General features: G+C 42.4%; 1 protein-coding gene across 3 annotated transcripts; it reads left to right on the forward strand.

Moving 5' to 3' along the window:
• The first annotated feature begins 57 nt into the window (after positions 1–57).
• On the forward strand, positions 58–11,074 carry MGME1 (mitochondrial genome maintenance exonuclease 1). 3 transcript variants are annotated; one of them, XM_051613731.1, is made up of 5 exons: positions 58–160; positions 5,126–5,719; positions 6,841–7,063; positions 7,535–7,667; positions 9,731–11,074. In XM_051613731.1, exons 2-5 carry the CDS (start codon positions 5,206–5,208, stop codon positions 9,869–9,871), a joined length of 1,011 nt encoding a protein of 336 aa, XP_051469691.1. In that variant the 5' UTR covers positions 58–160; positions 5,126–5,205; the 3' UTR covers positions 9,872–11,074. The 3 variants fall into 3 exon arrangements, with proteins under 3 accessions (XP_051469691.1, XP_051469690.1, XP_051469689.1); XM_051613730.1 differs by lacking the exon at positions 58–160 and adding an exon at positions 284–403; XM_051613729.1 differs by lacking the exon at positions 58–160 and adding an exon at positions 427–813.
• The last annotated feature ends 300 nt before the right edge of the window (positions 11,075–11,374 follow it).

Here is an 11,374-nt window from a genome sequence, read left to right on the forward strand (position 1 = left end):
CCGCCCCGCCATCCCGGCCGCCCCCGCGCGGGCCGGGCGCTGCGCGGGAGCGGCGGCGGCGCAGCCCCGGGGCCGGCGGCCATCTTGGGTGAGGGCAGCGTGACGTTTGCCTTCACCCGAGATGGCGGCGCGGCGTTCTCCCTCTCGCTCTTGGCTCTCGGTGAGGCGGGCGATTCCCTCTTCGGAAGGTCCCCGGGGACGCGAGGGGGAGCGCGAGGGAGGCGGCACGCGGCCTCCGCCCCGCCGCTCGCGGCGGCCCCGAGGGCGGCGGGGGAGAACTACAAGTCCCAGGAGGCCGCGGGGCGAGCGGGTTGGGCCGCGGCCGGAGTGCGCCTGCGCAGGAGCAGCCGCGGCCGGAGTGCGCCTGCGCAGGAGCGGCGGTGGCGGGAGCGCGAGCGCGGAGGTAACGGCGGCCTCGGGTCTCCCCTCGGCGGCCGCTCCCGGTGGTGGCTGCGCTGCCTGCCCGCCTGCCTGCCCGCCTGCCTGCCTGCCGCCCGTGCCTCCGGGGCTGCCTGGCGAGGCGAGAGGCCCCTCCCGCAGCGCCGGCCTCGGCCGGCTGGCGGAAAGCAGCGGCCTGCCTGGGTGCCGGGCCTGCGGCTCCCTGCTCCCCTGGCCTGCCCCCTGCACCGCACCGCGCCTGGCGAGGAGGTGCCCGGCCCTGCCCGCGGGCCTGCGATTGAGGGGGCCTCGTGGCCGGGCATGCATGCCCTCTGAGGCCGTGGGGCAGGCACGGGCTTCTTGAGCAGAACGACTTATCCCTGAGGGAGCGGGAGGGGAGCCCTGCACAAGAGTAGGCTGTGCTGCGCTGTTCAGGTATCGGGTGCCTATGCGGAAAGTCTATCTTATCTGTTTGCCGGAGAGCACTTGCTGGTCTCAGGGGCTAGGCCAGCTCTTTTCATCGATTGCCTTCCTAAAAACGCCAGCTTTGTTTTAGAGCCCGGTTTCCCACTTACTCCCTTCCCAGTGTTGGAGCTTGTGTCTCTTTCATCCAGTGTAGCTCTGTAGTCTTGTGCTTTAAACTGGATTGCTACCTTTTTTTTTATTATTGTTTTAATCTCCTTTTTCTCTCCATGTTTCTAACTTCCCAAAAGAGGGAAGTGTGTATTTAAGCTGGATAGGTTCAATTATTTAGCTTACAGACTGCAGAGAACCAAGGAAGAGAGATTGAGGGCAAGGAATTGTCACCTTCATAATCAAGAACACAGGTTACTTTTGCCTTTCTACATCATATAGTAATACTTCTTCCTGGATAAAAGTCTATGATGTTAACTTTAAATTATACCTTCATCAGCAGATTTGCTGTCCTCAAATTAGGGACATGGGGCAACAGATCTGTAACTATGCTTAGTAGTGCCCTTATTGTCTGTGAAGTAGACTAGTGTTTTGTTTGCTTGATAGGTGATAGTGGAGAAAAAGCTATGCTGATTATTGTCTGAAACCGTAGTTGGAGGAAGGTTTTTATGTATGTGAACAGTTTCTTAAGGAACCCTTTTAGTTTCTTTGACTTAGGCCACTCATTTCTATCCTGGGAAAACTTCCTGAGTTATGTTAGTGCAGTTGTTAAAGTGGCAGAGTCAACCATCTTAAGGAACACAAGAGAAGTTATTTTATTTTTTCCCCAGATTATTTTATTGCATTCAGTTCTCCATTAAGGCTCATGATACAATACTTGACACAGTTCTACCATTCTTTGAACACAAACTGTTTCAAAGAGAAGGGAGATACTTCCCCTGAGAGAAACAGCAATTAAATTCTGTTCTCTATGTATGAGAGTAGATCCAAACCACTCCAACTTCGTGTACTTCTTGTAAATATAAGTTATTTGCACAGAAATGCCACTGTGATTAATTGAAAAACAAATGATTCTTTATTCTGGTGGATACAAACATTCTTTTTTTCTTAGCAATCCTAGAACCTCTTTCCTTTTGCAGAGCAGCACAGCAGCTGACTATAACTTCCTTTCCTGGTGGTTCAGTTCACAGAGTGTGCAAGCATTTCCACAGATATTACTCCAGAAAAATATAGGCTGTTAATTTAAAATTCATACTGGATATTACTGAAACACTGCATCAGTGTTGCTATAAATTGGCTCTAGGACTTGTAATAGTTCATGTTTTAGTAGCCCCATGATTCAAAGCACGGATCTGCCATAAATTTATGCCTTAAAAAATATTGAAAGCGCAGATTACTACAAGTGAACTCTATGCTGAATCAGGTATCATCTTGCTTTCTGTAGCTGACACAAAGCCAGAATGAACTTTTTCTTTTGTGCCTTGGATAATGTAACAAATATAAAGTCATTGACCCAGCATTTATTTTGCTCCAGTTATACATTTGGGTAAGCATATTAATGGTTATTGAACAACAGCCTGAGAAACTACGTGCTTGGATACTATTAAATTGCAATAAGGGTAATTTTATTTTCCTATATTATTTTAAAAGACAGCTTCAGCAGCTCTAGATGTAAACCCCGAGACAGGAGAGATTAATTTTTCTTTTAGTGGAAAAATAAAATTATGCAATTTGCTTATGGTACTACGGTCTAATTGTTATGTATCCCTTTGCTGCTTTTACTGGGTTGGGGTTTTTTTGTTACCTCCTGCAGCAAACTGACATCTGTTGTAGTGTGCTTACATAGTTCATTATTTCTTTTTCTGGAAGGGGCAGATTTTGCCAAGTATCCAATCCCATTCCAACACTGAAAAATCTATTTTAAAGTATTATTCTCTTCTGAGAAGAATGCGTTGCTATAAATGCTGGCATAGCAGCTTTGCAGAAGTGCTTTATGGTAGTCAAATAACAAAAAGTGAAGAACTTATTAAAAATAAATGTATTAGAACAATTGGTAGTAATAGTGAAGACTCAAAATCCACTTCCTGAAAACCCAAGGAGAATTGAAAAATTAAAATATGTATACTTAATTAAAAGTACCTCTTTATGCTGTTACAAATTTCTAGCAAGCTGTAGAAACAACTTTTTGATCTCTTGTAGGAAATGAGAAATAACTTTAAATTTTGTTATGTCTCACCTAGATTTGCAAAACTTCTTCACATGTCCAAGAAATGAAGCAGAGTAGAACTGAAGTTACAGAACATAGTCCAATTTCTTGCTGCTGTGTAACCTGTCTAAAGCAAGTTGTTCTATTTTTATCCAAAACTTGGATACTTTTGTGGCAATAAAATGGTTGAAATTGTCTGGTTTGTCCTTTTGTAATTTACCTGACTACACTTTTCTCATGTGCAGGCAGGAGAGTAGTTCTGACAGGAATCTGAAGGTCATAGAATACTCAGAGCGAGACTCATGTCCATTCTTGTTGGTGAATGCTGGAAAAGGAGAAAACAAGTGTGACTCCACCTAGGCCAGTTCTGCTGGCTAGGGAAAGCAAATTTAGACTTGATTCAATATTAAGTATAATGTAATGATTAAAATAGGGAAGTGACACATTCAAAGTATCTTGAACGGTAAGGTTTTCCTTGTAAGGTAGCTTGTTTATATCTGATTAGACTGTAAAAAGTCAGTAGCAGAATTACTAGTTGGTAGTTTCATTATTTTCCTCCGTTAATCACCATGAAGCAGTTTTAAAATCATTAACTATTTTGATTTATATGCTGTGCAGTTATAGGTAACAACAGTATGGCAAATCTGGCTGTAGGGCACCTGGTACTGGGTCAGAAATGCCACTGCTACGTGACACACAGTTCTGATCCAATCTAGTTGTGTTTTCCTCATTCAGATTTACTTTTGAGGGGTCTATTTTGTATCAGGTTACATGCCATCAGATTACAGAACAGTAGTTATTTCTATCTGCCTACTTCTGATTAAATGTCTACAGCTGGAGGGTTTTGTCCTTTTGTATGATGAACAATATTTATGGAGCCGGAGTCCAGGGTCTCAGCCTCTTTTTACAAGATGCCTTAATCCCGCCTGCTGCAGCTGACACAGCCCCATTTTTGCAAGCTGCTGTGATACGGCTGCAGCCACACACTGGTGTCACCACAGCTCTGCAGGAGCCCAGGATCTGTCCATACAAACTAACGCCTCCTACTATGTTTTTGTTTTCTGTGGTGCCTAAGGCTTGGGCAGTGAATGAATTGTGCAAGAAGTGTGGGAAAAGAAAAGGGTAACATATTGTCAAGGAACAAAATGCTGATGTTAGTTGGCAGTGGGCATTGTCTGTATTCTTTCTTTGCAGTGGGTGGAAGGGAGCTTTGTAATGATAAGCCAGTAACTTTCAGCAGAATAGGGCCTCAATTCTGAATTATCTATTGTTGGTTTAAAAGCCTCTATTCGAGTGTTTACATTTTACCCAGGTGCATAAACTTTCCTTGGATGCTGCAGTTACAATGTAGTTTTGAAAGCTATGCTGTGAACAATAATTCTAGTACACTGGTTTTTGCTTTTAAACTTCTGAAGTGTCTTAGATCACAACTATGTTTCAGACTCACTTCAGAAAAATACCTCTATATATTTTTTACTCTGATCTTTGAAAGATTTATTTGAATCTGAAGATACTTGAATTGCATCTGGTTTCTCTGGCTTCTCAGTCTTGGATCTGCCTAATTCACAACACACCCTGCTGCTGTCTCCTTTCTCCTAGGTATACAAAAGAAAAAAAAAGCTTTTATTCTCCAAAAGGTACTTTGTCCCCACAGTTCCCTTTGAGTTGGGTATCCACTAGAAACTTACATGTTTTTAATATCTCACAACAATTGTTTTGCTTAATTCTCTTCTGTGTAACCTTTTTTTCTTTTCCCTCATCCTCCCCTTCCCTCTTTTGGGGGAGGTTAGTTGCAGATCAGGTGTTTGTGTCTACATTCATGAGGGTTCTTCTGACACTGTTGCTATAAGTGCATCCCCCTGCTGTAGTGTTTGCTACTTGGTACATCTTTATGCCTTTGCTGTGTTTCTGATTTTGTGGACCAGCACGGGTACTTTTCAGCAACATTTCTTCTTTTCATTGCTTATTGGTTCTTTCTCTTACTGTATTATGTATCTAAAGGAATGTTGGTGGCATAAGGTGTACAAAGGCACTTTATGACCACAGCAGTTCTTTGTTTGGCAAAGGGCAAATATAGGTTGATGGTAGAGTTTTATGACTGGAAATGACAAATTTCTTTTTCCGCAGGGGGAAAATATGGTAAGCTACAAACTGTTTCTAACAGAAGAAAGAAAACTCTTAACTACTCACAAACACTTCTTGTCAGAATGAAATTCCTACAGCTGCTCTCCAGAAAACCTGGGAAACTGCTTCAAGTACCTTTTGGCCAAAAGCAATTGCCATATTTGTGTCTGGCTACCTCTGCTTGTTTTTACAGCAAGAAGAAAAAAGTAAACAGTTATGAAGAAGTTGACCAAGAAAAATACAAGAACTTGGTCTACTCTGTTACATCTTACAAAACCAGCGCCCAAACACCAGAGACAATATTTGAAGAAGACAATTTGCTATATGGGCCACCAAGTAAACAGAGATGTCCTGTGAAAGCTGAAACAGAAACTCCCAGGAACTGGGTTCCTTTAATAAACCCCAACAAGAGAATCCCCCTTCTCAACAGTGATTCAGCCTTCCCCATGAAAATCTCTTTACAAAAAACGAAAATGCCCAGTGTTACCCGTATTCTTCAACAGACTATTTCTCCACAGCAAGCTTTTTATCTAGAAAGATGGAAGCAGAAAATGATACTGGAACTTGGAAAAGATGGTTTTGCAGAGTATACTAAAAGTAAGTCTAACCACAGTGTGACTGCGAAGTAAAAGCAGTGGTCTGGAGACCTGGCTGGGAGGTGCTAGCATAGCTGCAGTACCTGGCCCTACAAGCCAAGTGTTTTGGAAATCTATTTTTTCCATATCAAAGGGCAAGAGCCTATTATGAGTGGACCTATTATAAATTAATTTAAGCTCTGATCTTTGTTCTAGGATCACTGAATTGTTTTCAGAGGCATGTAGGAAACAAAAATTAGACTGTAGATATTCTGTGCTCTACCTGATCTGCCTCTCCTTTATTTCCCTATTTGCTAGTATCTATTTACATATAGATACTTTGCAGTGTATCATGTTGAGTGCTTAAAAAACCTGGGTGTCTTGCTGTTTATGTTGAAGTTATTCAGTAACTATTTAGCTTATTCAGTATATATAGATTATTCTATGAAATTGCCATGCATGTAGAGGTTTTCATTTTATAAGACCTACAAGGTGACTTCCCCAAGCTGGAGGACTGAAGGGGATCTGCGACGACCTGGGGGTTAGCTGGCCTCTTGTAGCAAGGTTGGTAAACACCCAGGTGGTCCTTACATTATTATTTTTAAATTTTATTATTTTTAAAACTGAATATCCTTTGTTTATGCTTTTTGAGTTCCTAAGCACTTCAGTGAGTAATATGACATAAGAATCCTTGCATAGCTATTTAAAATTTATCTTTCTGGGAATTATTTATGAGGCAGGCCTATACTCCTAGAGCTATGCCTGCCCATTTCAGGAGGAGATTAGCTCCACTCAAGTGAACCAATAGAGCAGAAGAAGCAAATGCAGCAAAAGCAGCCCAGAATAATATTTTTTATTCATAGAAATTCACTAATTCCTTTAATAAATTAAAAATTATATTTTGTTTCCAAGTAATTAGTAAAACCAAAAAAAAAAGTGAAGTACTAATTAATATAAGAGATACTGATTTCACTGTTGACAATTTATTTTTCTGTCTCATTCTCTTCTCCTACCCACATCCTCAAGCTTTCAGGACAAAAATCAAAAGTGGTTTAAGAGCTATTTTGTATAATATCTATAATACAAATCCCTTGGGTTTTATGAGTAATGTCTGAAGTAGGGGTTTTTTAACATTTTTCTTAGATCTTTTCCTCCAAGGAGAGCTCTTTCATGCAGCCTTGGAATCTATATTCCTGTCTGAAGAGACAGCAAGTAAGGAGCAGAAAGATGTTGCTACTGTTTCCGGCTACTTATCAAGTGTGGAACATGTCTTAAAAGATGTCAGCGAGGTGAAAGTTCTGGAAAGTGCTGTTCAGCATGAGAATCTGCAGTACCTGGGCCTGGTAGACTGCGTGGCTAAGTATCGGTGAGGTACTGGTTCTCTAAGAAACCTGACAGTGCCCGTGTCGCGTGGTGCTCCGTGGTGTGTGGGAGGCTGTGGTCCGTGCTGGAGCAGGTGTGGTGATGAGTTGTGGGGCTGAAGCCAGACAGATCTTGTAAAAGGGGTGAAATGGGTGAACTGCCCAGGCTGAGTCCAAAGATAGGAGTGCTGTTGTTCTGTGTTGAGAATTCCTTACTGGAGCAGGGTGTGAGCTGAGCAGACTTCAGTGTTCCTCAGCAGTTGCCACGAACTGCAGCAGATACTAGTAAATCTTGATTTCTGAGATCTGAACTACCAATGTGGAAGAGACTTGGTTATACATAATGATGAGCAATGTGACATCTGGGTGAAACAAGCTGAGAATAATACACTTTTCTTTGCTCTCTCATCCCATATTTTTCTTACTTTTGACTACATTTGAGTTTAGACCATTGTCCTATCTGTTCTCTTATGCAGGGGCCAATTGTGTGTGATTGACTGGAAAACTTCAGAGAAATCAAAGCCATTTCTGAAGAATACTTTTGACAACCCATTACAGGTTGCAGCATATATTGGAGCCATAAATCATGATGCCAATTATGACTTCCAGGTCAGCAGGCCTGCTGCTTGCCAAGACAAGCAGCAGCATCTACGCTATTTTCATTTCTCCTGTCTTTAGCACTTGCTGTCCATCATGGAATTGTTAGTTTGTAACAAAGTGGCCCAGTCTTAGATCAGGTTAATCTGATGTATTATGAAATAACCCCACTGGTCTTGCTAAATCCTGCTGCCTTTGCCTGTCAGCAGTATATTTTCACTGTTTTTAAGGAAACTCCTCAATGTTTTAGGAGGTCAGATGAACTAACTTGGCATCTGGGCAACCCCCAGTGCTTTTTTCTGTGTGGTTTTTACTTGTGTCAAGAGTAGGAAGGGAGAAGAGTGGAAGTAAAGCCTGCAAACAGGGAAAAGGTGTGGGAGGGCCTTGCTTGCATCATGTGTTGCTATCTACCACTAGCAAACGAGGGACTACATGATTTAGAGTTCTTGGAAACTGTACTGTGTTTCCTCAGAGAAAAGCAGTGTGCTGTCAATCAGTCAGAAGACAGTGGAATAATGTTTTTAAAGATGGAGGGATGGAGTGTACCATTAGCAAGTTTGCTGATAATACAAAACTGTGAGGGGAGGGACTGTGCTGACATCCTGTGTGACCTGGGCAGGCTGGTGAGCTGGGCAGGGAGAAACGTAATGGAATTGAACTAGGGCAAATGGAAAGCATTGCATCTGAAGGGGAACAATCGCATGTAACAGTACAGGTTGGGGCTGACTTGCTGGAGAGCAGCTCTGGAGAAAAGGACCTCAGTGTCCTGGTGGGCAACAGGCTGATCATGAGCCAACAATGTGCCCTTGCAGCCAAGGAGGCCAATGGCATCCTGGGGTGCCTTAAGAAGTGTGCAGCCAGGAGGTCAAGGGAGGTTATCTTCCTGCTCTACTCTGCCATGGTGTGGCCTCACCTGGAATACTGTGTCCAACTCTGGGCTCCATAGTTCATAAAGGGTAGGAAACTACTGGAAAGAGTCCAGCACAAAGCCACAAAGATGGTTAGGGGAATGGAGCATCTGCCCTGTGAGCAAAGGCTGAGAGAGCTAGAGGAGACTGAGCGGGGATCTCATAAACGCTTGTAAATATCTAAAGGGCAGGTGTCAGGAGGATGGGTCCAGTCTCTTTTCAGCAGCATCCAATGACAGGACAAGGAGCAATGGGCACGAGCTGGAGCACAGGAGGTTCAAGCTAAACTTAAGGAAAAACTTCTTTCCTATGAGGGTAGCAGAGCACTGGAACAGGCTGCCCAGAGAGGTTTGTGAAGTTTCCTTCTCTGGAGACATTCCAAACCCATCTGGATGCGTTCCTGTGTGATCTACTGTAGCTGGTCCTGCTGTAGCAGGGGGGTTGGACTAGATGATTTTTCAAGGTCCCTTCCAACCTCGACCACTCTGTGACTCCTAATGCAATTCTAGCCAGGCCTGCTTGGCCTGAAGGATTGTTATTTCAGTACAAAGCATTGAAAGGGGAAAATATAAAGCAAAGGAGAGCAGAGTAATTCATAGGTTCTTCAGAGGACTGTCTAGAATATTACAGATGAGTAAACACAAGCATTTAACAGACATGGTCCTTACAGAGTGAAATATAGACAGTAATTCTAGAATTCTGCTGTTAGCCTTCTGTCCACTGCCACTTTATCTTTGTCCCAGTAGCTTTGTGGCGTTTGGAGTAAAGCTGTTCATTAACTATGAAAGATGTTGGAACACGCCAAAGTAACCATTTCCATTCAGACTAATGCTGGAGACTGACATCAGTCTGGTTATATGACCTCAGGCAAAACCTCATCAGTCACTGGGAATGTTAGAGACATCTGCAAAGTTTAAGTAGACCTTGTCACTGATACTCACAGTTTGAGTCCTCTGGTTTTCACCGAAGTCAGTCAGAACTTTGAACTCTTAGCATTTGAATGTTCATCCTCAAGTATTTTATGATAAATTACTGCTTTTGTTCTCTGTTTCTTATTAAGGTACTTGTATGTTAAGAGTGATGTTTTGCAGTGAGGCTTAGCATTCAGGATGATTCAGGTTGCATATTAACATGAAATTTCTGACAGCTTCTTGTTTTTAACTGTAGGTTAGCTGTGGACTCATTGTGATTGCCTATAAGAACGGCTCCCCTGCGCATCCGCATTTCATGGATCCTGATCTGTGCTTGCACTACTGGAATAAGTGGCTTTTGCGCCTTGAAGAGTACAAGGACAGAAACCAACACTAACTAAGCTATGCAGAGGCAAGTGGTCTGAGCACAAAGCCAAAGCAAAGATCTTCCTGTTCAATTACATACTCATTTTTTAGTCACTTTGGCTAAATTCTTAATAACCTGTTTTCTCCCCCCCTAAAAAAAAAAAAAAAAAAAATGGAATGGGCAATGTGTGTTTGCTTACACTGTAGGTGATTTAAGTGGATCTGGCAGGACAGAGCTGACTTAATCTGTTTTTTCCCACACTGTTTATACAGTCTAAGGTTGATAGTCAAGTAAAACTGTTACATCAAATCATCCTCCTCTTTTATTTTTGAGAGAAAGACTGTTACAGAACTGAGGCTTTGAAAATTAAGTTGATGAACTGAAGCAAAACAACATCTGCGTTGTCTGAGCCGAGAGAAATGCAAATGATAAACAAATTAATGTATTACACTGGGTTTCAGGCAGCTTAGTGCTTGCTCATCTCAAAGGTATCTATTAACAGCCTTGTTACTATTTGTGGTTTTTCTTACAGCAACAACTGGAAAAACTGTGCTGAGAATTATAACCAAAGTTCTCACAAGCAGCTTATTTAAAATACAAAGGCAAAATCATCATTAACACAGAAGGGGCTTAGAAGAGGAGCAGGATTGTAACTGACACTTAGGAACTTTTGCTACTTCTAGTGGCTCCTCCTGCAGGTTTCTTAACAGGCTGCATGGCCCATGTGGAAAACCTGTGGAAGTGTAAACTGGCTTTGTACCTTAGGTTGTGAGGCTCTGTGCAGGCCAAGTCTGCAACAGTCGTGAGCTCTCCTGGCTTTGCTGTCTGAGCAGACAAGGAGCCTACCCATGTGGAATGATCTCCAGTGTCAAGTTACAGCATTTGCTAGTGTGAGTAAGTTTCTTCATGAAAGCAGACGTAAGACTTTGAAGCCAGGCCTTCTAAGGAATGAAGAACTGCTGGCTGTTGGTTTGTTTGGGCTTTTTTTTAAGAGAGGGGTGTTCAAATAAGTTTGTGTATAGAAGTTCTAAAACAGAAGTTACTTTTGAAGCTTGTTTCATTAATCAAGTCTATAGGCACAGAATAAGCCTTGATGATGTAGGGTGGTGTTGTTTTTTGTGTTGCACATCTGAAAAGCTTTTTTTCCTTATTCTCTTTGTTTTATCTGAATTGTATATAAGAGTTTTCATAATACCACTGCAGATTATGAATAAAAATACAACTAATCCATAAGCTTCAAGAAAATCAGCCAGAACCATACCTAGAATAAACATTAGGCAGGCTTGCTGCTGAAGAAACTTAAACCTCTGCAGTGCTTAAGCTGTGCCATGAAACTTAGTTATAGTGATACTTGTTTATTCAAACCTGGTCTGGTGATGGTATGATAACTCTATGCTTAATTGGATTTCTATCTAAAAAGACAAATCATGGAAACTGAGAAACTGGGTTTAGAGATGACTAACCTTGACCGTGCTGCATGAGCACTCAGAAGTTCTACCTGTTTTACAAGTATCTTCCCACATCACAGAATTA

The sequence above is a fragment of the Apus apus genome, chromosome 3 (genome assembly GCF_020740795.1).
Source record: "Apus apus isolate bApuApu2 chromosome 3, bApuApu2.pri.cur, whole genome shotgun sequence".
Taxonomy (NCBI): domain Eukaryota; kingdom Metazoa; phylum Chordata; class Aves; order Apodiformes; family Apodidae; genus Apus; species Apus apus.

Coding starts and splice junctions, on each gene's coding strand:
- MGME1 (XM_051613731.1), top strand. CDS start 5,206: ATGAAATTCCTACAGCTGCTCTCCAGAAAACCTGGGAAACTGCTTCAA. Junction 5,720..6,840: donor TTTTGCAGAGTATACTAAAA/GTAAGTCTAACC, acceptor CATTTTTCTTAG/ATCTTTTCCTCCAAGGAGAG. Junction 7,064..7,534: donor GACTGCGTGGCTAAGTATCG/GTGAGGTACTGG, acceptor TCTCTTATGCAG/GGGCCAATTGTGTGTGATTG.